At 44.1% G+C, this 27,516-nt stretch overlaps 2 protein-coding genes across 5 annotated transcripts in view; one reads left to right on the forward strand and one right to left on the reverse strand.

Moving 5' to 3' along the window:
* Window positions 1–10,530, reverse strand: part of NCAPH (non-SMC condensin I complex subunit H) — a 68,428-nt gene extending 57,898 nt beyond the window's left edge. Inside the window, exon 1 of one of the 4 annotated variants that reach the window (XM_056571357.1) lies at window positions 10,271–10,530. The gene's annotated coding sequence lies outside the window, so the exon portion shown is untranslated. Of the gene's footprint in view, window positions 1–2,964; window positions 3,250–10,181; window positions 10,204–10,270 lie in introns of those variants that run through there. The other 3 variants (XM_056571360.1, XM_056571358.1, XM_056571359.1) reach the window with 3 other exon arrangements.
* A 9,328-nt stretch (window positions 10,531–19,858) lies between these two features.
* Window positions 19,859–27,516, forward strand: part of SNRNP200 (small nuclear ribonucleoprotein U5 subunit 200) — an 83,437-nt gene continuing 75,779 nt past the window's right edge. Inside the window, exons 1-2 of the mRNA XM_056571354.1 lie at window positions 19,859–19,990; window positions 22,366–22,529. Coding sequence (XP_056427329.1) covers window positions 19,946–19,990; window positions 22,366–22,529 — 209 coding nt within the window. The 5' untranslated portion in view covers window positions 19,859–19,945. The remainder of the gene's footprint in view (window positions 19,991–22,365; window positions 22,530–27,516) is intronic.

Genomic DNA, 27,516 nt, shown 5'->3' on the forward strand with positions numbered 1-27,516 from the left:
AAGACGTTTTATATATTGTAGATAATACTATTATATGTATATTTGTAGTATACATTGGTTAAAAAAAATTGTATATTTTTGTCCCTGCAGCTATTGCCTGTGTGTCTCTATGAGGAGTCCAAATACAGGAAGTGTGGGTGGACAAGCAGGGCCCTGTGCACTGACGACAAGCAGGGCCCTGTGCACTGACGACAAGCAGGGCCCTGTGCACTGACAAGCAGGGCCCTGTGCACTGACGACAAGCAGGGCCCTGTGCACTGACGACAAGCAGGGCCCTGTGCACTGACGACAAGCAGGGCCCTGTGCACTGACGACAAGCAGGGCCCTGTGCACTGACGACAAGCAGGGCCCTGTGCACTGACGACAAGCAGGGCCCTGTGCACTGACGACAAGCAGGGCCCTGTGCACTGACGACAAGCAGGGCCCTGTGCACTGACGACAAGCAGGGCCCTGTGCACTGACGACAAGCAGGGCTCTGTGCACTGAGGACAAGCAGGGCTCTGTACACTGAGGCTCTGGGACATGCCCCCGACTCACACATCAGGATGATTGACAAGCCAGGAGATTGCACAGAACCCTGCTTGTCCTGCCCTCACTTCCTGTATTTGGTCTCCTCACCGAGACAGCATTTTCTTTTCACCCACAAATAAACACATTTTTTAACCAATGTATATTAAAAATATTTGTGCTCAGGGCTCCATCCTCGAACTCGTGAATGAGAGTATGAAAGCCTTCAACTAACGAAGCGGCCAGAACTGTGCCCAATGACCGCGACGGGTGCACGCCTTTAGAGGGCATACCCTGGGATATAAATTTGAAAGAAAGGGAGGGGTCCGGAAATGTAACGCACGCCCCGGCCAGTAGGTGCAGGGGCATTAAATACCTACACCCCTCCCACAACACCCTGAGCCCAGCCTACAAGTGCCGTGAGGCGGGAGCCTGATGCCCATCGCACAAACACAGCCAGATAGGCTTAACACTTGTGCTCAGGGCTCCATCCTCGAACTCGTGAATGAGAGTATGAAAGCCTTCAACTAACGAACTGTGCCCAATGACCGCGACGGGGGCACGCCTTTAGAGGTCAAAAAAAGTCAAACAGTAGGATAGAAAAAAGGATACATGATCACCAACTAATACCACACTCCTGAACAGATACCCATACCTGGACTCCACCTGAGAACAGCAATCCGCTGGCTAGCTGTCCTAACCGAGGTGGAGAAGCTGCAAACTATGGAAGCTGCTCCCATTCTAACAATGCTAACTGGCCCTGAAACCGGACCAGGCTGCCACGCTGGCGGACAAAGCCTCTTTAACGGGTTCTTTAGTTCTGTATACACTATGGAAAAAGGAGCTGACAATGGCCAGATCAGTGCTGGTAACACATCATATAATGTATTGAACTGGCTTAATGTAGAGATGGTACAAGGTAAGTTAAGTAAAGTAAATGTAAGCAAATCTCCAGGGCCGGATGGACTACACCCAAGAGTTCTTAGAGAGGTAAGTTCAGTAATATCTGTACCCTTGTACATGATATTTAGAGATTCTCTGGTGTCTGGTATTGTGCCAAGGGACTGGCGCAAGGCGAATGTGGTACCAATCTTCAAGAAGGGCTCTAGGTCTTCGCCAGGCAATTATAGACCGGTAAGTCTAACGTGCATTGTGGGTAAATTGTTTGAAGGACTTATAAGGGATTACATACAGGAATACATAGGGGATAATAGTATTATAAGTGATAGCCAGCATGGGTTTACTAAGGATAGAAGTTGTCAAACCAATCTAATTTGCTTTTATGAAGAGGTGAGTAGAAGCCTTGACAGAGGAATGGCTGTGGATACAGTGTTTCTGGATTTTGCCAAAGCGTTTGATACTGTCCCTCACAGACGTCTGACAGGTAAGTTAAGGTCCTTGGGCTTGGAAACTTTAATTTGTAACTAGATTGAACACTGGCTTATGGATCGTACCCAGAGAGTGGTGGTCAATGATTCGTACTCTGATTGGTCCCCGGTTATTAGTGGTGTACCCCAAGGTTCAGTACTGGGCCCGCTGCTGTTTAATTTATTTATCAATGATATAGAGGATGGTATTAACAGCTCTGTTTCTATCTTTGCAGATGACACCAAGCTTTGTAGCACGGTACAGTCTATAGAGGATGTGCATAAGTTACAAGATGACTTGGATAGACTAAGTGTCTGGGCATCCACTTGGCAAATGAGGTTCAATGTGGATAAATGTAATACTACAGGGTACTAATAACCTGCATGCGTCGTATGTCTTAGGGGGGATTAAACTGGCAGAGTCACTGGTAGAGAAGGATCTGGGTGTACTTGTAGATCACAGACTACAGAATAGCATGCAATGTCAGGCTGCTGCTTCCAAAGCCAGCAGGATATTGTCATGCATCAAAAGAGGCATGGACTCAAGGGACAGGGACATAATACTCCCCCTTTATAAAGCATTGGTACGGCCTCACCTGGAATATGCTGTTCAGTTTTGGTCGCCTGTTCATAAAAGGGACACTGCGGAGTTGGAAAGGGTGCAGAGACGCGCGACTAAACTAATATGGGGCATGGAACATCTTAGCTATGAGGAGCGATTAAAGGAGTTACAATTGTTTAGTCTTGAGAAGAGACGCTTAAGGGGGGATATGATAAACGTATATAAGTATATAAATGGCCCATACAAAAAATATGGAGAAAAACTGTTCCAGGTTAAACCCCCCCAAAGGACGAGGGGGCACTCCCTCCGTCTGGAGAAGAAAAGGTTTAGTCTAAAGGGGCGACACGCCTTCTTTACCGTGAGGACTGTGAATTTATGGAACGGTCTACCTCAGGAACTGGTCACAGCAGGAACAATTAACAGCTTTAAAACAGGGTTAGATACATTCCTGGAACAAAATAACATTAAAGAAGATATCCCATGCAGCAAAGAAAAAAAAAATACCTAGCCATTCCATAGTATATTCACCTACCACCTCTCTGACATGTTTGTGATTTTTTTTCCGGCCCCCATTCACCAGCTATTCAGCTCATAAATTGCAGTTACTTCCTGGTTATGGTGGCTATGCCTGTGATCTCAAAGACTACATTTCCCTGCATGCACTGCTCACATTTCCTGCTCTCAGCTGCCTGAGCAGAGAGCTTGTTACCTCCCCTAACTTATGTTAGTCACTCCCACATAACACTGAGCTCCAATCATAGCCCTATACAGCAGGGTGGCCACGAGGAAACAAAATGTAATCTCAGTGCTCAGAGAGAGGGACCCTGGAGTAGAAGCTGCAGTTTTACACTGTAAAATCCTTCCCTCCCCCTCCTCCTCTCAGTGAAATAGCTTTACACTGGCACAATCACCTCCCCCCCTTCTCTGCCCTGCACTCCTCTCTCCCCAGTGCTCAGTGTGACAGCTCCCTCCCCTCCCCCCTCTCCTCCGTTCTCAGTGTATAAACATTAGCAAGGAGAGGGGAGAGAATCAGCCTGTTTGCTGACACTGCTATGATCTGAATCAGCCGGCATATAGGCAGTGCTGCTCAGCCAATCACTGCAGAACAGAGGGAGGACAGTGTGAATATTCATCAGATGGGAGGGGCTAAGGCCGAGCTCAGGCAGCTCTCTGCAGCACAGGGGTTTTCTGGGTAATTGTCACGTCACGGCCCCTGGATGCTGCTGATAACAGCCTGAATAGGGGGTCGAAAGTCATGAAAACCTGGAACAGCTGAATGTCCTGTCAGACAGAAGAATGCAGATAAAGCTTGTTTCTAAGCAGCACTGGTAATGGAAATGATTTACAAACCTGTATAACTTAACTTCTGCACTAAAAGCTGAACAATTGTTTACTGTGAGACTTGTCCTTTAATGCTTATGCAGAATTATAAAACTACATCCCTTTCCCTTATCCCCTTACACCCTTCCCTTCAATTACCTGGTTGGACTTGATGGACGTATGTCTTTTTTCAACCATACTAACTATGTAACGTATTTACCTATACCCTTATGGCGAGAGTGAAAATCAATATTTGCCAGGCATAACATGAAGTTAACCTGGTCCCTGCTATTAAGAGGCAAAAAACACATTGTTAGCTTAAAACACACTATGATAAATTCCGGACAGAACTTTAATGGCGACTGACTTGAGGTGCCAAATGCCTGTAACCAACTACACTCGAATACCCTTACCTGAAAACTAACCAAACCTTATCTGCCAGGCTTTCAACTCAGACTGGTCCCAGGAGCACTGCCCCGCCACAAGAAACAGACTTCTTCTTCGCCATGATGCCCATAGACATTCTAGGACTTGAATGACCATCATACCTATAAAGGCGACAAATCTTTCGAAAAGACACCGTGCATGTAGACGTACAGGTCTTTGCGCAACCATCGTGGCTGTAAATGTGACAGGTCTTTGCGTAACCATCGTGCCTGTAGACGTGACAGGTCCTTGCGTAACCCTCGTGCCTGTAGACGTGACAGGTCTTTGTGTAACCATAGTGCCTGTGAACATGACAGGTCTCTACGCAACCATCATCAACTTGTAGCAGTGCCCTGCCAACATGACAGTAAAACTGGAACCACCTGAACTAAATTGTTACATCTCGTACCATAATTGCTACGCATAGTAAAGCTATGAAAACAATTCACTACCTGCGTACAAGCAGTAACACCATTGCTTATATCCTGTATACGTGAGGCAAGCAAAGGCAGTAATACTACTAGCGTATGTAAGGAGTAAGCAATACAGTGTAAACCAATGAAACAGAACCGCGTAAATTGTAATCTTGTATACACAATATACCTATTAGCACATGTCGGAAATGGAAACTACAGTATAAATTTACAAGCGTGTGAAAGCTACAAGCATGTGTATGGCATACAACAAGCCTGCCTGCCATGTAAGGCTACAAGAAATGAACAATATCGAGCTACAAGCGTGATTATAGTAACTGAGTGTGCATGAGTGTATTGCAGCGCGACAACTACTAACGTCTCAACAGTGTGAATATGACAACCAAACGAACAGTATAATGACTACAAACTAATGTACCATGCATTGAGACTGTAAGTGCTAGCTTGTATGCGTATGAGCGCCTGGCGTATATCCTGTATCAGAACTGCTAACGTACATATCACACAATGACTGCTAGCCTACCTACCGTACAACAATTACCAGCTTATGTAGCGTATAACTACTAGTGTATGCACCGATTTTTATTTGATTTTATTATACACTTATTGCCGGAGCGTGGGTACCAATTGTAAGTAAGCGTGAGTTTGTGCGGAAATTCAAAGGAGTGACGATAGCACCAGCTTGCCAAACCCAGTGCACTACGCAATATCTGCGAACCACTGACTATACTATCAGCGGCTCTGAAGACGTGTCAGTAACCACCGCAGGCATGCGGCACCCCTGAAGTAGAGTCAGGATGGCAGTGACCGCAGCCCGTGTAGCGACATATTGCTCTGAAGACGTGTCAGTAACAATGATGCAATGAACCCCCCCTTTAGGAAACGTGTCATATTAACGGTAATTCATTGCCTATGTGCACAAGCTGATGTACGTACCACTAACTCATGTGAAAGTGCGTTGTATTGCACGTGATAAATATAGTGCATCTATCATCGTAAAAACAACTTGAAATGACGTAATAACCGAAGTACGGCGTGTACTGACTTTTTTTTTTTACCCTATAACAACTACCCGCATATGTACTATGCGACGACTACTAGTGTGTGGCGTATAACAAGTATTAGCATGTGTGCAGTGTCTCTACTAGCGTGTGTAACGTAACAACTACTAACGTACATACCGTGAAACAACTACATGCGGATGTGACGTATAAGAGCTACTGGCGTATATAGCGAGTCACCACTGCTAGCGTATGTACTGGATAACTACTAGTGTAGGTGCCGTGTAAAACGTACTATCATATGTACAAATGACAACTATTATTGCAAGTATCATGTGACCATTACCAGCGTATACACCATGACAACTACTAGCGAATGTGCCGCATAACTACTAGATTATGTGCAGTATGACCACTAACGTTGTAAGTGAAGGATAACTTCTTAGCCTAAGTACTGTGTTACTAGTAGCATGGGTTCAGCATAACTACCAACGTATGTACAGCATAGTGACCCCTAGCGTATGTGACCCCTCCTGCGCAATTCCTCCATTAACTTGGGAATCGTCCACCACTCCTACCACACTAGCACCCTTACCCTTCTATCCTGTACAACTACATTCTGATTATAACAAGAAATATATTATTTATATGTTTATTTATTTTTATTTTTTAACATACCCCCTACCACCTCAGCAGAAATGGTACATGTGTCCAGTGTGCTGTGCACCATGACCAAATAACCTTACTTTTTCATACATTTGCTTTCCACCTTAATATATAGAAAATATATTTTTTTTTTTTTTACCAATGCTGCAGCGCCACCCGCTGGACACCAGCGGCACTGCAGCCAGCCGCACCGGTCTCTCATACTGACGCGCTACAACTCCTCCCGGCCAGAGTCCCAGCGTGTCACGTGAGACGCCGGCGCAGGGAGACCCACTTGGGACACATCTCCCCGCGCTGGCCACGCTACACCCGAGCGCCACCAGCACCACCGTCGCTAGTACAGGCAGAGGACCGCTCGGGCATGCCACTGCCCCGCCGAGAACGGCCGCCCCACCGTAAGCCCTAGGTGCCGGAGACCGCCCGCTGCGTACGGGAAGCAAATGCTACGGTCCAGGGCACCCGCAGTAAATAACAACCTGCCGGATACCCAGCCCTTACCTGCCTATCGCACGCAACGAAAAGTCCGGAAATGTAACGCACGCCCCGGCCAGTAGGTGCAGGGGCATTAAATACCTACACCCCCTCCCACAACACCCTGAGCCCCGCCTACAAGTGCCGTTGGGCGGGACCCTTACGCCCTTCGCACAAACACAGCCAGATAGGCTTAACACACATACATTATATAAAAGGTTTTTGTTGACGACAGGTACACTCTAAAAAAAAAAAATAGTCATGTCGCACAGACACATAGAAAGTTTTGATCGGTCATGGTCTCAGTGCTGAGACCCCTATGGTTTACCATAGTTGGGAAAAACGCGCACTTCTCTCCCGGGATTGCCACTTGATCCAGAATGTGTTAGATTGAGCAGTCATATCTAGTGACTATCTAAACGCTAAGTGGGAGATTTATCAAACCCTGTCCAGAGGAAAAGCTGCTGAGTAGCCCATAGCAACCTATCAGATCGCTTCATAAATTTTTTAGAGGACTTTTTAAAAATGAAAGACGCGATCTGATTAGTTGCTATGGGCAACTCAGCAACTTTTCTTCTGGACAGGTTTTGATAAATCTCCCCGACATGTCAAACATCATTAAAAAAAAATAATAATAAAAAAGGAACACTTTAACAGCCAATATTACAGAAGGCAGGGCATGCTTAGAGTTGTAGATTTGTAACAGCTGGGGGCTTGCTGGTTGGGAACACTGATCTAGAGATACTATTTACAAGTACAGAATCGCATGAACTCCACAGATGCAAAAGATGTTAACTAGAGACGAGCGAACTTACAGTAAATTCGATTCGTCGTGAACTTCTCGGCTCGGCAGTTGATGACTTTTCCTGCATAAATGAGTTCAGCTTTCCAGTGGGCTGGAAAAGGTGGATACATTCCTAGGAAAGAGTCTCCTAGGACTGCATCCACCTTTTTCAGCCAACCGGAGCACCTAAAGGCTGAACTAATTTATGCAGGATAAGTTATCAACTGCCGAGCCAAGAAGTTTGTGACGAATCAAATTTACTGTAAGTTCGCTCATCTCTAATGTGAACTAAAAAATTGTCGACAATCGTATTTCTAGTCATATCGATTTCTATAAAAAAAGAATCATTGTCAAAACAGGTATTCATTTTTCAGTATTCATAGTGCCAGACGGCTGCTGGCACTATGCGCCGCTATAAAAATACTTTTCATTCATAGCGCTGCAGGGGTATATGAATATAGATGCGCTGGTGGCAGACATATAGCGTTATCTGCACCCCAAATGCCACCGCAGTGCTATGTATGAAAAGTATTTCTATCAGCAGCATCGGTCGGCTGGCTGCTGGCACTATGAGCCACTGATAGATCTACCTTTCATTCATAGCGCTGCAGTGGCATATTATGACAAATGCGCTGTATATATATATATATATATATATATATACATACACATAAATACACTTGCAGTGGTCATATGTTTATTAATGCGCTAGCAGCGGGTATATATCTATATATAAATGTGCTGGCATGGGATATATATGCGCTGGCGGGGGGGATATATATAAAAAATATAAATACACTTGCGGTGGTCATATGTTTATTAATGCGCTGGCAGCGGGTATATATCTATATATATAAATGCGCTGGCATGGGATATATATATATATATATATATATATATATATATATATATGCGCCGGCGGGGGTCATATCATTATTAATGCGCTGCAGGGGGCACATTATAAATGCACTGTGGGGCTAGATATATAGGCTATATGTCTGTCCCCCCCCCCCTGCAGCGCTATCTATCTTGCCCCCCACAGCAATTTTAATATACCTATGGCCCCCGCTGCCACTCACAATGTTCATTTTAAATCCCCCGCTGGGAGCCCTGAATGGCTCCACAGTACCGGCCATTCAGGGCTCCCCACGGGGGATTTAAAAGTGAAAGTTAAAACACACGATACATCGCAGGGTTGCGGAGCTTGCCACCCGCTCCCCTGCTTAATAACTTCTGATCGGGTCTCAGAAGTGAAACCTGGTGCGATCAATCCCTCAGCCCCTGTACTACAACCCCCATCACAGAACAGACTGTACAAACACTAATGTAGCCTCCACAGCTGTCTGCAGGCTCCCGCAGCCGGGAACTACTACTCCCATTATGGAAACAAGTCTGTTCCATGATGGGAGTAGTAGTAGTCTCTCAGCACTGCAGGAGTCTGCTGATGTCACCTCTTCTGAGCATCCTCAGAAGTAATAACGGATATTATAAACCAGGTGCAAATGGATGACATAAATGCTCATCCGTTTGCCATGGACTTCAATGTTAAAAATAACGGCCGTTAATTTACCCGTTTCTTGTGACGGAAGAAAAATGAGTGCATGTGCCGTTATTTCTTCCGTCACAACTAACATCTGTTATTCATGATGGGCTATAACAGGTCATAACGGATAATCAAAAAATCCCATAGACTTGAATGGGATTTTAACATCCGTTATTAAGGCTTTTCTAACGAATCTTTTAACAGAACAAGTTTATAGTGTGAAAGGGGCCTAAGTCAGTGTTCCTCAACCAGGGTGCCTCCAGCTGTTGCAAAACTACAACTCCCAGTATGCCCGGACAGCCAGCGGCAAAACTACAACTCCCAGTATGCTCGGACAGCTAGCAGCTGTCCGAACATGCTGGTAGTTGTAGTTTTGCAACAGCTGGAGGCACCCTGGTTGGGAAACACTGAAGTAAATATTGAATCATATTACTGGGCAATTTCTTCAGTCTAATTGCACACACTTTTTTTTGTTGTTTACACATGCACAGTAACAAAGCTTTATTTGCACAAAATATATACTCAAAATGTAATGAAGATTTTTTTTCCGGACAAAATAATGCAAAAATTAAAAAAAATAGTACTACCATCCTACTTTTTTTTTTTTATATATAGTCTCCCAAATTTTCTTTTCGCATCTCAATTTACAATCAGACTGTCAGATGTCAAAATCACATGTGAACACTGCCTTAGACATTTCTGGGTGTATTCCAGGCATAGGCAAAACCTTCGGCACTGCTGATGTTTTGGACTACATCTCCCATGATGCTTTGTCAGCATTTTGGCTGTATGAGCATCATGGGAGTAGTCCAAAACATCTGAAGTGCCGAAGATTGCCTATGCCTGATCCCATAGACTAGATACAGTAAATGGTGACCCCCAGCTGTTGAGCAGCTATAACCCACAGCAGGCTCTAAGTCAGTAGGCATGATGGGAGTTGTAGTTTCCCAATAGATGGGTGGGAGGCCAAAGAGCACTGATTCAGGGGGTTCTACTCCTCCCGTAGAGGATGATGGGATTACAGCTGTAGCAGGTATGTTTTGTTGCAGAAGCATCACTTCTAGGGCGACAGCAACCACAAACAGAGGAAAGGCTATGACCTATAGGACTACAACTCCCAGCAGAACAGGACCGTGCCGCACAGCCGCCTGAAGAGACGCACGTAAGTACATAACACAACACAGCGTACCTGTCCTCTCCCCGGCTTCCGTCCTGTTGCGCTTTCAAAATTTCCGCGCCTTCCTCCGGCGTGATGACGTCACAGGGGTAACGGCTCAGGACGGCCGAATGTGTGGATGGATGTCGCGGGGAGGGGCACGTAGTCAAAGCGCCCGGACGTGTAGGCGGAGTTTTGAGTCTTCCGGCGCCATTTTTCTTTTGCCCAGTTGCCCTCTTTAGGGTTAAGTGTTCTTTCGTAGTGACTGTGCGCTACTTCACTTGCTGAAAACGAAGAGGAGAGCATCAGTTGAGCAGTTATCCATAGCAACCAATTAGATTGCTTCTTAAATTTTTTAAAGAGTCCTCAGAAAAACTAAAAGTGGGAATCTGGTTGCTATGGGCAACTGCTCCTTTGGAAAACATTGATAAATCTCCCATTCACACTACAAAGCGTAATTCCACTTAAAACAATATGGTGCAGCAGCCTAGTATTGTTGTCAATAAGATTCTGCTGCACTATTCACACCACAGAATTTCTATGGTAGACATTTCGCTGCGGAAATTCCAGACCCCAGACCCCGTTTAAGAATGAGCATGTTCTACTCTAAAATGCATTGTCATCAATTGAGACAGTGCCTTTCCAAACTCCAGCTTGTTTTACCGGCATCTGCTTTAGATGGACTCTTTGCCCGGAATTACTCAGTGCAGAGATTTTATAGTGTGCATGAGCCCTTAACCCCTTAAGGACTGGGCCCTTTTTCACCTTAAGGACTGAGACCTTTTTCGCAATTCTGACCACTGTCACTTTATGCATTAATAACTCTAAGATGCTTTTACCGATTATTCTGATTAGTTTTTTCGTGACATATTCTACTTTATTTTGGTGGTAAATTTTCATCGTTACTTGCATCCTTTGTTGGTGACAAATCCCAAAATTTCATGACATTTTTTTAAAATTTAGCATTTTTCTAACTTTGAAGCTCTCTGCTTGTAAGGAAAATGGATATTCCCAATACATTTTATTTTTATTCACACATACAATATGTCCACTTTATGTTGGCATCATAAAGTGGACATATTTTTACTTTTAGAAAAAATTAGAGGGCTTCAAAGTATAGCAGCAATTTTCAAAATTTTCATGAAAATTGCAAAATCTGAAGGGACAGATGTTACAGAATTACAACTCCCAGCATGCCTGGGCAGTCTAGGCATGCTGAGAGTTGTAGTTTGGCAACATCTGGAGGGCCACCGTTTGGGTAATAGTGGCTTCCAAATTGTGACCCTCCAGATGTTGCAAAACTACAACTCCCAGCATGCCCAGAGTCTGGGCATGCTGGGAGTTTCAGTTTGGCAACCACTAGGAAGGGCAGCAGTAAATATCGCTTACTGCCCCCTTCCTTTACCCCCCCCCACCGTCGCTTCCCTACCTGCGCCGCTGATCTTCGCAGTCTCCAACGATGATCGTCAGTCCCCACAGCATCTTCTTTCCAGGTACCGGCCGCCATCTTCTCCCCCCGTTCTGCCCGACATCCAGGGGTGGGCAGAGTGGGTGGTTTCCATGGCAACCCACTTTCGTGCACTGCCATTTGTCAGAACTCAGCACTGCGACCTCGCTCCTATCCCTCAGGATGATCGGGGCTGTCACTGACAGCTCCGATTATCCCTATTTTCCGGGTGACCGGGTCCCCAGAGACCCGATCAGCCCGGAATAAGAGAAAATCGCATGTCTGAATTGACATGCGATTTTCTCCGATCGCCGACATGGGGGGGGTCTCAAGACCCCCCTCGGTGATGTGTCGGGATGCCTGCTGAATGATTTCAGCAGGCATCCCGGTCCCCAACCAGCTAGCGGCTGGTGCACACTACAGAATTTCCCAGCAGAATCTGGCTTTGAAATTCCACTGCAGCCCCTTTGCTGTCAATGGGATTCAGTTGCACAGTGCACACTATGGAATTTCAGCAGCTGAGTTTTCTGCTGTTTTGATTTATCTGCAAAGCAAAATGCATTTTTAGCTATGGGAACCGGCAATGGCCATGCAAGCCTAGCACAGATTAATTCAGTCGACACTGGCTGCCCAGGCAGAAATTCCGTAGTGTGCATAGACCTTTAACCCCTTAAGGACCAAGCACATATGAGTACGTCCCTGCACCCTGGGTCTTAAGGACCAGGCACGTACTCATACGTCCGTTGGAATTTCGGTCCTCGCCGCGCGCTGGGCGGGGACCGGACTGGGGTGACTGCTGATATCGATCAGCAATCACCCTGCGCAAATGCCCAGGGGGGTCATCAGACCCCCCCCATGTCGGCGATCGTCGCAAATCACAAGTGAATTCACACTTGCGATTTCCACGATTCGGGGTCATTATCGGGGTCATTCACCCACAATCCCCCTGAAGCGATAGGAGTGAGGTGGCAGGGGTGCCACCCCTCCTATCCCTGCTATTGGTGGTCTAGACACGACCACCAATAGCAGATCGGGGGCGGGGGGTTAACTTTCCTTTTCCCCGTCCTGCCCTCCCACAATAGGCGGGTCAGAACCGGGAAACGACAGAGGACCGGCGCCGGAGTCCACTTACCGATCTGCGGAGGCTGCGGGCGACGATCGGTGTCGGAGATCAGCGGGCGGCGATGTCGTGCAGCAGGCTCCCTGGATCCGACGGAAGCTGGTAAGTTGCCTAGCAACATCTGGAGGGCTGCAGTCCGAGACCACTATATAGTGGTCTCTATACTGTAGCACTCCAGATGTTGCAAAACTACAACTCCCAGCATGCCCAGACAGCTGTTTAGGCATGCTGGGAGTTGTAGTTTTGCAACAGCTGGAGGGCTACAGTTTGAGACCACTAAATGGTAATCTCTGAACTATAGCCCTCCAGATCTTGCAAAACTACAACTCCTAGCATGCCCACACAACTGTTTGCTGTCTGGGCAAGCTGGGATTTGTAGTTTTGCAGCATCTGGAGGACCACAGTTTGCAGTGGTCTCTATACTGTAGTCTATACTGGTCTCTATACTCTCCAGATGTTGCAAAACTGCAAATCCCAGCGTGCACAGACAGCAAACAGCTGTCTCAGCATGCTGGGAGTTGTAGTTGCGATCCCTCCAGCTGTTGCATAACTACATCTCCCAGCATGCCCTTCGGTGATCAGTGCATGCTGGGAGTTGTAGTTTTGCAACAGCTGGAGGCACACTGGTTGGAAAATATTGAGTTAGATGACAGAACCTAACTGAAGATTTTCCAACCAGTGTGCCTCCAGCTGTTGCAAAAGTACAACTTCCAGCCTGCATGGTCTGTCAGTACATGCTGGGAGTTGTAGTTTTGAAACAGCTGGAGGTTTGCCCCCCCCCCCCCCCCCCCATGTGAACATACAGGGTACATTCACACGGGCAGGCTTACAGTAAGTTTTCTGCTTCAAGTATGAGCTGCGGCAAATTTTTCGCTGCAGCGCTAACTCCTAGCAGAGAACTCACTGTAAACCTCCGCCAGTGTGAATGTACCCTAAAAACACTACCCTACACTGCACTAACACAAAATAAAGGGTAAAACACTACATATACACCCCCTTACACTGTCCCCCCAATAGAAATTAAAAACATATTGTACGGCAGTGTTTCCAAAACGGAGCCTCCAGCTGTTGCAAAACAACAACTCCCAGCATTTCTGGACAGCCACTGACTGTCCAGGCATGCTGGGAGTTTAGCAACAGCTGGAGACACCCTGTTTTAGATTCACTGGCGTAGAATACCCCTATGTCCACCAATATGCAATCCCTAATTTAGTCCTCAAATGCGCATTGCGCTCTCTCACTTCAGAGCCCTGTCGTATTTCAAGGAAACAGTTTAGGGCCACATATGGGGTATCTCCGTACTCGGGAGAAATTATAGTACAAATTTCGGGGGGCTTTTTCTCCTTTTACCCCTTATGAAAAGGAAAAGTTGGGGTCTACACCAGCCTGTTAGTGTAAAAAATAATTTTTTTTTACACTAACATGCTGGTGTTGCCCTTTACTTTTTATTTTCACAAGAGATAAAAGGAAATAAGGACCCCCAAAATTTGTAACGCAATTTCTCCTGAGTATGTAAATACCCCAGATGTGGGCGCAAAATGCTCTGCGGGCGCATAACAAGGCTCAGGAGTGAGAGTGCACTGTGTACATTTGAAGCCCAAATTGGTGATTTGCACAGGGGTGGCTAATTTTACAGCGGTTCTGACATAAACGCAAAAAAATAAATACCGACATGTGACCCCATTTTGGAAACTACACCCCTCACGGAATGTAACAAGGGGTATAGTGAGCCTTAACACCCCACAGGTGTTTGACAAATTTTCGTTAAATTTGGATGGGAAAATGAAAAAAAAAAAATTTTTCACTAAAATGCTGGTGTTACCCTAAATTTTTCATTTTCACGAGGGAAAATAGGAAAAAAGCCCCCAAAATTTGTAACCCCCTTTCTTCTGAGTAAGAAAATACCCCAAATGTGGATGTAAAGTGCTCGGCGGGCGATGTACAATGCTCAGAAGAGAGGGAGCGCCATTGGGATTTTGAAGAGAAAATGTGTCTGGAATTGAAGGCCAGGTGTGTTTACAAAGCCCCCATAGTGCCAGAACAATGGACCCCCAACATGTGACCCCATTTTGGAAACTGCACCCCTCACATAATGTAATAAGGGATGCAGTGAGCATTTACCCCCCCACAGGTGTCTGACAGATTTTTGGAACAGTGGTCCGTGAAAATGAAAAATTTAATTTTTCATTTGCTCAGCCCACTGTTCCAAAGATCTGTCAAATGCCAGTGGGGTGTAAATACTCACTGCACCCCTTATTAAATTCTGTTAGGGATGTAGTTTCCTAATGGGGTCACATGTGGGGGGGTCCACTGTTCTGGCACCACGGGGGGCTTTGTAAACGCACATGGCCCCTGTCTACCATTCCAAACAAATTCACTCTTCAAAAGCTCAATGGTGCTCTTCTGAGCATTGTAGTTCGACCGCAAGGCACTTGACGTCCACACATGGGGTATTTCCATACTCAGAAGAAATGGGGTTACAAAATTTTGGGGGTATTTTCTGCTATTAACCCATGCAAAAATGTGAAATTTGGGGGGGAAACACACATTTTAGTGAAAACATTTTTTTTTTTTTACATATGCAAAAGTCGTGAAACCCCTGTGGGGTATTAAGGCTAACTTTATTCCTTGTTACATTCCTCAAGGGGTCTAGTTTCCAAAATGGTATGCCATGTGTTTTTTTTTTTTTCTGTTCTGGCACCAAAGGGGCTTCCTAAATGCGACATGCCCCCCGACCAAAATTTGCTCTCAAAAAGCCAAATATGACTCCTTCTCTTCTGTGCATTGTAGTTCACCCGTAGTGCACTTCAGGTCAACTTATGGGGTACCTCCATACTCAGAAGAGATGGGGTTACAAATTTTGGGGGGTATTTTCTGCTATTAACCCTTGCAAAAATGTGAAATTTGGGGGGAAACACACATTTTAGTGAAAAAAAAATATTTTTTTACATATGCAAAAGTCGTGGGGTATTAAGGCTCACTTAATTCCTTGTTACGTTCCTCAAGGGGTCTAGTTTCCAAAATGGTATGCCATGTGGGGGGGGTTTGCTGTTCTGGCATCATAGGGGCTTCCTAAATGCAACATGCCCCCCAAAAACCATTTCAGAAAAATGTACTCTCCAAAATCCCCTTGTCGCTCCTTCGCTTCTGAGCCCTCTACTGCGCCCGCCGAACACTTTACATAGACATATGAGGTATGTGCTTACTCGAGAGAAATTGCTCTACAAATACAATTATACATTTTCTCCTTTTACCGCTTGTAAAAATTCAAAAATTGGGTCTACAAGAACATGCGAGTGTAAAAAATGAAGATTGTGAATTTTCTCCTTCACTTTGCTGCTATTTCTGTGAAACACCTAAAGGGTTAAAACACTTACTGAATGTCATTTTGAATACTTTGGGGGGTGCAGTTTTTATAATTGGATCATTTGTGGGGTATGTCTAATATGAAGACCCTTCAAATCCACTTCAAACCTGAACTGGTCCCTGAAAAATAGTGAGTTTGAAAATTTTGTGAAAAATTGGAAAATTGCTGCTGAACTTTGAAGCCCTCTGGTGTCTTCCAAAAGTAAAAACACGTCAATTTTATGATGCAAACGTAAAGTAGACATATTGTATATGTGAATAAAAAAAATGTATTTAGAATATCCATTTTCCTTACAAGCAGAGTGCTTCGAAGTTAGAAAAATGCTAAATTTTCTATTTTTTCATCAAATTTTGGGATTTTTCACCAAGAAAGGATGCAAGTTACCACAAACATTTACCACCATGTTAAAGTAGAATATGTCACGAACAAACTATCTCGGAATCAGAATGATAACTAAAAGCATTCCATAGTTATTAATGTTTAAAGTGACAGTGGTCAGATGTTCAAAAAACGCTCCGGTCCTAAGGTGTAAAATGGCCTTGTCCTTAAGGGGTTAAAGGATAACTATAATTTCATTGAGATGGCAAGGGTACACTGTATACTTGTGGCAACTCTTTAGCCCTCTGCCAAGTCCTATAAAATGCAAATCTATGAGACTTCCGGCAATTCCATAGACGGATCATTTTAGCAGTGGACTACAGAGTTGGTGGAATTTTATTGGGTATCCTGCCACCTTAGGTAAATTATAGTTACCATTTAGGGTGCATTCCCACCTGGCGTATACGCAGCATATTTCACGCTGCGCGAAGTTTGCGGCAGCAGCGGGAAATACACTGTGAATTCCTCGCTCACTATACACACAGGGCTTTCCGGCGGCAGCCCTATGCGTGTGTTACGCCGAGCGCTCCGGGTCCCTGTTCCTCCCCGGAGTGCTCGCAGCGTTTTTCTGTGTGCAGCGCCCCGGTCAGACCCGCTGACCGGGAGCGCTGCTCTGTTGTCACCGGCGGGGATGCGATACACGTAGCGGGACGCTCCCGCTCACGGGTCGCATCCCAATCTTCTCACCTGCCCCGTCCTCCTGCTGTCCTGTCCCGGCGCGCGCGGCCCCGCTCTCTGAAATTTAAAGGGACAGTGCACCATTAATTGGTGCCTGGCCCAATCAGTACCAAACACTTCCACATTATAAAAACCAACTTCCCCATCCTGTCCTTACCGGATCTTGTTGCCTTGTGCCAGTGAAAGCGTTCCCGTGTGTCCTTTGCCTGTGTATCCAGACCCTTGCCGCTGTCCTTGACTACGAACCGTTGCTGCCTGCCCTGACCTTCTGCTACATCTGACCTTGCCTTTTGCCTAGTCCTTCTGTACCACGCCTGACTCAGCAGTCAGTGAGGATTTTCGCAGCGTATTTAGCTGCGGATCCGCTGGTGAAAGCCCCGCTCTATGCTGTGTTTACATGTGCCTACTCGTATCGGCAATACGCCACTACCAGCAGACACAGTGCAACGATGTGCGCGGCGTACTCACATATCGCGGCCACTCTCCCTGCTCTGAGCTAGGCAGAGAGCTCCCGCGATGTGCGAGTATACAGCGACTCGCACATTGCAGTGTGCCTGCTGGTAGCGGCGTATTGCCGCTACGAGCAAGCACATGTAAAACCAGCATAGAGCAGGCCTTCACCAGCGGATTTGCAGCGTAAAACATGCTGTAAATCTGCGCGTGTGAACGTACTCTCAATCTGTCTCTGAAAAAAATGATTTCAGGCAGAGTTTGTAAGCCTGAACACCTGTTAACACTACTGAATTTCCATAGTGTTTAAGTTAGGACATGCAGATTGCCGTGAACATTTCGGTGGGGGCTGTTTCAAGTGCAATCCGCCACGAAATGCTGTAGTGTAAACGGGCCCTTATTGTTGTATATGATTACGGTTACATAGAGCATTTGGCAATGACACAAATCACACAAAGAAAGATTGGTGTGTTGCTCCCTGAATTGTGCTAAATCGTAGCTAATGTAAATAAATGGGGTCATCTCGTGACCTGTAAGTAGTGGGACCAAGGAATGAAAATGCCCAAAAATCCATCCAGGATATGGGAGATTTATCAAAACCTGTGTAAAGGAAAAGTTGCCCAGTTGCCCATAGCAACCAATCAGCTCGCTTCTTTCATTTTTAACAAGGCCTTTGCAAAATGAAAGAAGCGATCTGATTGGTTGCTATGGACAACTTTTTCTTTACACACGTTTTGATACAGTTAGTGATGTGAGAATGCAGCTGTGTATTATTTTAGTAAAGCAGCACATTTCAGCTGTTTTACGTTGTTTGACAATCTTATGAAATTCGGGGGCATTTATCGCACTTATAGTAGGATGCTCTTTGTTGCCCATAGCAACCGATCACAGCTCAGCTTTCTTATCTTATATTGCTCTAGTAAAATGAAAGCTGAGCTGTGATCAGTTGCTATGGGCAACAAAAATAATCTTATTATAAGGGCCCACTCAAACTAAGTATTTTCCGAGCAAAATTCGGCTTCTGAATTCCACTTAGAAAATATGTTACGGCAGTCTCCTGTTGTTCTCAATGAGATTCTACTGCACCATCCCCACTACTGAATTTCACTATTGGACAAAATTCCAGACCCCAGACTCCAAAGAATAAACAAAAGAATAAACATGTATGGAAAAATCAAGCCTTTGACTGTCCGAGCATGCTGAGAGTAGTAGTTTTGCCACAATTGGAGACACACTGGTTGGGAAACACTGGTCTATGAAGTAAAAGAATTGGATCAGGCAGCTGGACAGCGAATGAAGAGCACTGCTGTGCACTTCACCCAGTGATCGCAGCATGTGTCAGGACTGAGGTCCGACGTGATCTAAATTTTTTTAATCTAAAACAAATTATGAATTCTTTTTACTGGCAAAAAGTAGTAAAACATAAAGAAAAAAAATCTACATCAGTTTGGTATTAAGAATTCACAGTAAGGCAAAACAGTGCCGTAAGGTGAGCAAATAGGGACTCCCAAGGCCGGGATCTCACTAGATCCTGTATATAAGGAGATTCACAGTAGAGTTTAGCGCCTTTTAGGACTATAAAACAGAATTTTATTAATTAACTTAATACCTCAATGACTATCACACAAAAAAATATATAAAGGTAAATGTGCAAAAAAGTGATAAATAATAACCCGTTGTGGTTATTATTTATCACTTTTTTTGCACATATACCTTTATATATATTTTTGTGTGATAGTCATTGAGGTATTAAGTTAATTAATAAAATTCTGTTTTATAGTCCTAAAAGGCGCTAAACTCTACTGTGAATCTCAGTTTGGTATTAGTAAAGTTAACATGTAATGTATGCAGCGCTGTGAACACTTATGTTCATACTGCAAATTTTTAAATGTGGCCATAAAAAAATAAAAATAAAATAAATAAACCTAACAAATAAAAACAACAAAACAGTCCCCCCCCCCCTCTCCCCGCTTTTTATGTTATGTTTTTATATATAACATAAACGCTCCCCGATGTGGTGTCATTACAAAAGACAACTCGTCAAGCTCACTTATAGATAAATAAAAAAAATTAAAGTTTAAAATAATAAAAAAATAAAAATAAAAAAGAAAGAAACGTTTTCACGTTCTGTGTGTTACTGAAAAAGTTCAAATAAAGTTTATTTAAAAAAAAAAAATCACAGTACATCACGACCCGGAAGCGGAAGTGTCGTCTGTAGCGCGTTGTTTGCCCCGTGTGTGAAGCGTAGACCGGGCAGCCAACGTCGCAATGGCGGATGTAACAGCCCGTAGCCTTCAGTACGAGTATAAGGCGGTAAGTACACCGTATACCGTCAGACAGAGCGGTCTGGTCGTTCGGTGACAATGTAATACTACCGTTCTTTTGAGAGAGGTCGCTCCTGCGTCATGAAGGAGGCCGGCAGTGTGATTCTCAACCAGTGTTACCTCCAGCTGTGGCAAAACTACAACTCCCAGCATGCCTGGACAGCCGAAGGCTGTCCAGGCGTGCTGGGGGTTGTAGTTTTGCCACAGCTGGAGACACCCTGGTTGGTAAACATTGGTCTGAGGGCTGCAGCTCTTCACCTCCCCCTGTACATTGGGCTGAGCTGTACTCACTTTGTTGTTTAGGTTCAATGATCTTAAACCTGTGGCTTTCCAGCTGTAATGAAACTACAACTCTTAGCATGCCTGTCTGCCATGTTTGGAGTTGTAATTTTGCACTTGCTGGAGATCACTTCTACACTGGCTCCTGCTTATACCTGTGCTGAGACTTTTAGTTCCCCAGGAGCTCTCCCCATTCTGGTATTCATTGCCATTGTGTATGTGAGAAATTACAGAATCTGCTGCAGGAATGACCAGATATTTAGCAAGGAAACTTGTGCAGAGGGAACTTTACTTATTTGCCCATAGCATCCAATCAGATCGCTTCTTTCATTTTTAAAAAGGCCTCTGAAAAATAAAAGAAGCAACCTGGTTGCTATGGGCAACTTGTCAGCTTTTCATCTGCACTGGTTTTGATAAATCTCCCCCCTATATTACAACACTGAATACCTCTTAACTCTGCACAGATATTTGTGAAGAGGGTTCAAAGGGGTAGTCCAGTGGTGAACAACTTATTCCCTATCCTAAGGGTAGGTTATAAATTGCAGATCGCGGGGGGTCTGACCGCTGGGGCCCCCCACCATTTCCTGTACGGGGCCCCGACAGCCTGCGGGAAGGGGGCGTGTCGACCACCGCACGGTGGCGGCCGACACGCCCACTCAATACAACTCTATGGCAGTCAGAGCGCTGCCTTCGGCAATCTCCGGCTTTGCAATAGCGATGTATTGAGGGGGCGTGTCGGCCGCCGCTTTGTGCGGTGGTCAACACCCCCTATCTGGCCGGAGAGCCTGGCCCCCGTACAGAGAGATCGCAGGGGGCCCCAGCGGTCAGACTCCCGCAATCTCAAACTTATCCCCTATCCTTAGGATAGGGGATACGTTTTTCACCACTGGACTACCCCTTTAAAGGTGGTTATCCAGGAACATAAAAGAAGCATCACACCTGTTCTCAGGTTGTGTGTGGTATTACACACAACCTGAGGGCAGATATGGTGCTGTTATTCAAAGAAGTCCGCTCTGGATAACTCATTTAAATAATCAGCAAATTCTTAGTTCTTGTGGCCTACTGCTGTCAAAGGATTTTCCCATCTTGCAAAATTATCCCTTATTCTGTAGGATAGGTCAGTGTTTCCCAAGCAGGGGGCCTCCAGCTGTTGCAAAACTACAACTCCCAGCATGCCTGTACAGCCAAAGGCAATTCCAGCACCAACAGGTGGTTTTGCTTTGCATTGCTATTTTCTGACACCAGTAAATTGCTTACTCTTTATTAAAGTGTTACTTCAATGATGTTATAATAAATGAGAGCACTGTGCATGATTTGTTTAAGAAATGTCTCAACGGAGGCATCGTTCTTCCCGCTGCTTTTTACAAAGCACAGTTGAAGTAATGAGCATAAGATAGTGAAGTTTTAAATATTTTTTTTATTTTTTGCTAACTTAACAAATTTGTTATGAATCTGGGAGCCAGGATGCCGCACGTCATGCAACAGGATGCTATTTGGCATTATATGATCAGTCATTACTGTCCCCTCATCTCCCCTCTGTGTCAGTTATAATTGTCCCCTTATATTTCCGTGTCAGTCATTACTGTCACCTTATATCTGTGCGTCAGTCATTACTGTCTCCTCACCTACCCTTGTGTGTCACAGTTATAACTGTCCCCTTATCTTTCTCTGTGTGCCAGTCATTAGTGTCCCCTCATCTCTCCCTCCTCGCACTCCGGTGTATAGCAGCTGTGTTTGGTCGGCGCTATGGTTTCACTTGACGGCTGCAGCCTCAGTGTTATGCTCTCTGTACTCTTGAGTACAAAGCGTCACCACCGAGGCTGCTGATTGGCTACAGCAGTCACATGATGCCCGCTGCTTCTGTTACACTGGAGCACCGAATGGCATCAAAGCAGAAACGTAGGCTGAGGTTTTTTTTTATTAGATGGATGATCCCTATTGGAAAGAACTGCTGAAAAACCTGGTCAGCGACTTGGCACCCAGGATTTGTCAAGCCCTGAGTTAAACATGATTATATTGCTCCTGTCTAAATGAGAATTTTTTTACATTTATTTTTTCATAACTGGATTGTTTTCTTTTTCTTAGAACTCTAACCTCGTACTTCAAGCAGATCGATCGTTGATTGATAGAACCCGTCGAGATGAGCCTACCGGGGAGGTGCTGTCATTGGTGGGGAAACTGGATGGGACCCGCATGGGAGACAAGGCTCAAAAAACCAAGCCACAAATGCAGGAAGAGAGAAGAGCTAAGTAAGTGCTGTGTCATAAGCTGATTTATTTTAATGTCTTTAAAATGTTTTTTTTTTTTTTTTTTAAATAGATTTAATGTTGAGAACATACAAGGGAAGTACCATATTTATCCGTGTATAGCACACACTTTTAAAACTAAAATAATAGGCAAAAACCCTGCCTGCGTGTTATACGACGATAAATCCGCCAGTCACTGATTTACCTGATTGCTCAGGTTCAGGCTGCGGGTCTCCCAGAGCTGCACGGCCAATAAAGCATTGAAAACATGACTAGTGACTATCCCTGCCGGCTCTTCTCTGCAGAGTCAGGGACGTCACTCGTCATTCCCTGCAGCTGCCGCTGGTCACTAAGTGGCCACGGCTGGGCTCCTGATCTTTAATAAGCAGCTGGCGTTGCGGCCACTTAAGCAGGGAATGACGAATGATGTCCCTTCCGCCGCGCAGAAGGGCCGTCGGAAATAGTCACTTGTCATGCTTTCAATGCTTTACTGCCAGGTGGGGTAAAATAACATCTTAAAAAAGCAGGGGAGTAGGGGGGTGGGACAATAAGGGGGATCACTGGTGGGGGGGGGGGGGCTGATGATGGGGCATGAAGTTCAGAGCATCAAAGTCATTTATTTTAAATTTATTTATTTTTACTCAAATTTCCCTGTTAAAATGAGGGTCCGTGTTATACGCCGATAAATATGGTATATATTATGATTAAATAAATGCAATAAAGGAGATGGTTGACTACAGGTAGAGACTTTTTGTGAAAGAATTGATCATGTTGGATTTATGGTAGCAGGATTTCTCGTTTAAGGGTACGTTCACACAAACTGATCCCCAGCGTATTTTACGCTTCGGATCCGCCGCTGAAGGACCGCTGTATGGTGCCTTTACATGTGCATGGTCGGAGCGGCAATACGCCGCTTCGAGCAGACACACTTCGATGTGCGGTGTATTTGCACGCATCTCGGCTGCCCCCCTGTTCTATGAGCTAGGCCGAGAGCTGCCGCGATGTGCTAGTATACTGCACATTGCCGCTCCGAGCAGGCACATGTAAAGGCGGCATACAGCGGTCCTTCAGCGGCGGATCTACAATGTAAAATACGCTGGGGATCTGCTTGTGTAAACGTACCCTAACACTGCAGGAAACAGTGCTGTATTCACAATTTATTACCTGTCTACAGCATAAGTGATAACGGTGAGCATCTAACCATTAGGTCCCCCAGCGATTATAGGAGTAAGGCTTCCTCCCAAGTTAATGGCGTAGCAGTGCACATTCCAAATTTTATCAGTAATCATTTTGAAAAATAACAAGATGTTTGTTTTCATTTTCATATATTATATAATATAAATTAGCATGGAGTGATCATTAAGCTATTTTTTTCAAACTGTGTTTAAAAGTGTAACCATCATATAAGAAAACTTTTGACATTTCCTAGAGACATGTTGAAGGTTTTCATCTGTGGAGCCTTTGTCCTGAGATACCCACCAATAGTTAAAACAAGTGGGGAGAAGAGTGCAGCTGAATGCTGTTTCTCCGGTTTCTGAACAGTGCTCAGCTGCATTATTCACCCTGCTGATTTTAAGGCCATGTTCACATGTGCGAATTTCCTCCTGAGAGTCCACAGCAGCAGAGTCGCATTGTATTCTATGGAATTCTGCTGCGCTGTGCACACAGCGGAATTTCTAAATTCTGATTTCTCGGTCGCTCTTCATTGGGGGACACACATACTGATGGGTATATGCTCTTGCCACTAGGAGGCGCTGACACTAAGGAAAAAGTCAGCTCCTCCCTGGCAGGATATACCCACCCACTGGAAGTGAGGTAATCAGTTTAGCTGTGGAATTCTGCTGCACTGTGCACGCAGTGGAATTTAGAAATTCCGCCTAAATTCTGATTTCTGTGTTAGCAAAAAGTATGAAACTGTCTATTATTTTTGTGGAATCCACACGGACTGCATTGCTGTCTAAGAATGCGCATTCCCGTGCGGACCTAGCACCAGTATGTTATGCCAGCACCTGCAATCTGTCTGCACTGAGACTTTCTGTGCAGACAATTCGAACGTTAGAACATAGCCTAATGATAAGTGGAAGTCTTGGCACCAGACCCTCATTGATGAAAATACATATTTTTGTCATGTGTTTTTTTGTGCATGTGCCCTTCCTCTCTATTCACAGTCCATTGTTTTCGCAAACACAATCCCATCTAGCATTTATAACCTATGAAGTGGTAGTTGATTGTTGCATGTTGGAATACCCATTAGATTTATGGTAAGGTCACACGCAGTTTGTGGTCCCACCGTGACTCAAGTTGTCCCATTTGGGAAGCAAAATTGCAAACCAATTTATAGCTTATGCATAAAATTGTTTTAAAATGCTATTTCCCATGTGAAACGATTTTCAAAAGTCGCAACTGTAATTCACATGCAACATCTTGCATATGCGTAGCCCGAGCCTTATCTTGTACTGATCCTGAGTTACATCATGTATTTAACCCCCTTCTTGTCCTTAGCTGTTTGTGCTTCTCATGTTGAAATATTGTATTTATATTTTTTTTTTTTTTTTTTAAACTGTTTATTTGTAGTTTTTACAATTTTACAAAATGGTAACAAAGGAAAATAGAGCTAAGGTATAAAGACAAAAATGGAAATTAAAACATATCAGTGTCATGTATATATATAGCAAAGTTATGACATCACAATAACAATGAGTAGCATTGTCACAATGCTTCAATATACAATACATGCTATTTAATTATAATTTTTTTTTTTTTTATACCTAATTAAGTAAGTCGATAGAAAATAGATTAAGCTTACCATTCTACACATGGCAAGTTAGCTTATCTACATGACCAGTATAACCGCCTTGCTGAACATATTCCATTTTAAGTAAAGAAAGAAGAAAAATAAAAATAGAAAAGAAGAAAATGAGAAATAAAAATAAAAAAAATAATCAAGAAAAAAAAAAAAAAAAGGGTAAATCGAAAGGAAATAAAAGTAGTTATAGATAAAATTAAAAAACACAAACTAAAAAGACAAGCTGCATGATCCCCTTCAACCTTTTGGTAGTTTTTTATTTTATTTATTTTTTTTTAATTATTTTTTATTTTGTCTATGGTGTTCTTGCTATGTGTCGTATTCATCCCACGGCCGCCAAATTTCATAAAATTTCGGCAATGAGTCTTCTAATGACGCTGAAAAATATTCCATTCTTTTCATTTCTCTAATCCTATCTAGTAATACATTTATAGGTGGAGGTGTACTCTCATTCCACCAACTAGCTATTACACACTTGGCTGCAGTCAGGATATGTAATAAAAGTCTAGTCTGTGTTTTATTAAGGTTTCTAGGGAACATATTCAAAAGGAATATAGATGGATCTAAAGGTAAATGTATCCCCAAAAGACGCCTCACTAGGATTCCGATGAAATTCCAATAATCAGCCAGGGCAGGGCAATCCCAAAAAATATGTGGAAGCGTACCCCTGGCTTGTTGGCACCTCCAGCATAAGGGTGGAACCTGGGGAAAAATGCGATTCAATAGATCGGGTGTATGGTACCAAAAGGTGAGTACTTTATATTGATTTTCCCTATAATTTATACAAGAAGAAGATTTAGCTGCATTTGACCAAATTGTCTGCCATTGTCCAATAGTTAGAGTCTTACCCAGGTACGCCTCCCACTTGTCCATATAAGAGTGTCGTATTTTAGCGATATCCTGTGGTATTAGTAACAGAGAGTAAATGCCTGATATAAGCCCTCGAGTCGATGTGGAATTTTTACATAAAGACTCAAAGGGTGTCATAGGAGGAAGGGTCGCAGCTGAAGTAAGGGAGGTCAGTTGGGTGCACACATCTTGATATAGTGAGTATGATGAATCTGGGAGATTATATTTGGACTGCAAGTCTGAGAAGGGGATTAATGTACGTCTCAATGGGTCTATCAGATCCGTCAAATACAAGAGTTTAGCTGACAACCAGTGTGTGACCACATCACTCCTGTAACTAGATGGGAAGGAGGGATTAGATATCAGTGGGGTAAATAGAGACTTTGGTGATTTAAGTCCATATGTTGACCAGGCTGCCTCCCACACCTTAAGTGTTAATGCAGTAGACTTGAGTATTTTCTTAGGAATTTTGGGTGTCTGCCATGTCCAGATTAAGGAGCTAGGATGGACTGGTGATATCCATTCCGTTTCAATTTCCAACCATTTATGGGTCGGTTTAACTGCAGTCAGAGAAGGAATCCTTCTTAAGTGTACTGCTAAGTAATATTTATATACATCTGGAAACGCCAGACCTCCATATGTTTTAGGCATAGTTAAAACTGCTATAGGGATCCTGTGACGCCCACCCTTCCAAATAAACTTAAGTAACATCGATTGAAACTTCATTAGGGCCCCCTTAGAGATAAAAATTGGAAGAGTTTCCATGATGTACAATAATTTGGGAAGTACTGTCATCTTGACTGCTGCAACCCTTCCAAGGAGGGATAGAGGAAGTGACTTCCATTTGATCAATAAGGTGTTAATCTCCTGGACCAAAGGAGGAAAATTATGTTTAAAGAGAAGAGAAGTGTTCGGTGTGAGTTTAATGCCGAGATACTTCAAGGTATTCTCTTGCCATCTATAATTAAAATTAGATTTAAAAATTTCCAAGTCTCCAGGTGAGATATTGATTGGCAGTATTTCAGTTTTATCTGAGTTGATTTTATAACCAGACATTTTAGAATATTTTTCAATGACCCTAAGAAGGTTGGGTAGCGACGTATGGGGTTTGGTCAATGTTAGAAGAACATCGTCCGCATACGATATCTTAAATTCTTTGGAACCCAACTTAACCCCTGTAATATCAGCATTTCTACGGACATATGCTGCTAGGGGCTCAATGCTGAGTACAAAAAGTAAAGGGGAGAGGGGGCATCCCTGTCGCGTCCCATTGTAAATTGGTAGGTATTTTGATGTTGCATGTTTAAGTCTTACTTGGGCAGATGGTGTTGTGTA

The sequence above is a fragment of the Hyla sarda genome, chromosome 4 (assembly GCF_029499605.1).
Source record: "Hyla sarda isolate aHylSar1 chromosome 4, aHylSar1.hap1, whole genome shotgun sequence".
Lineage (NCBI taxonomy): Eukaryota > Metazoa > Chordata > Amphibia > Anura > Hylidae > Hyla > Hyla sarda.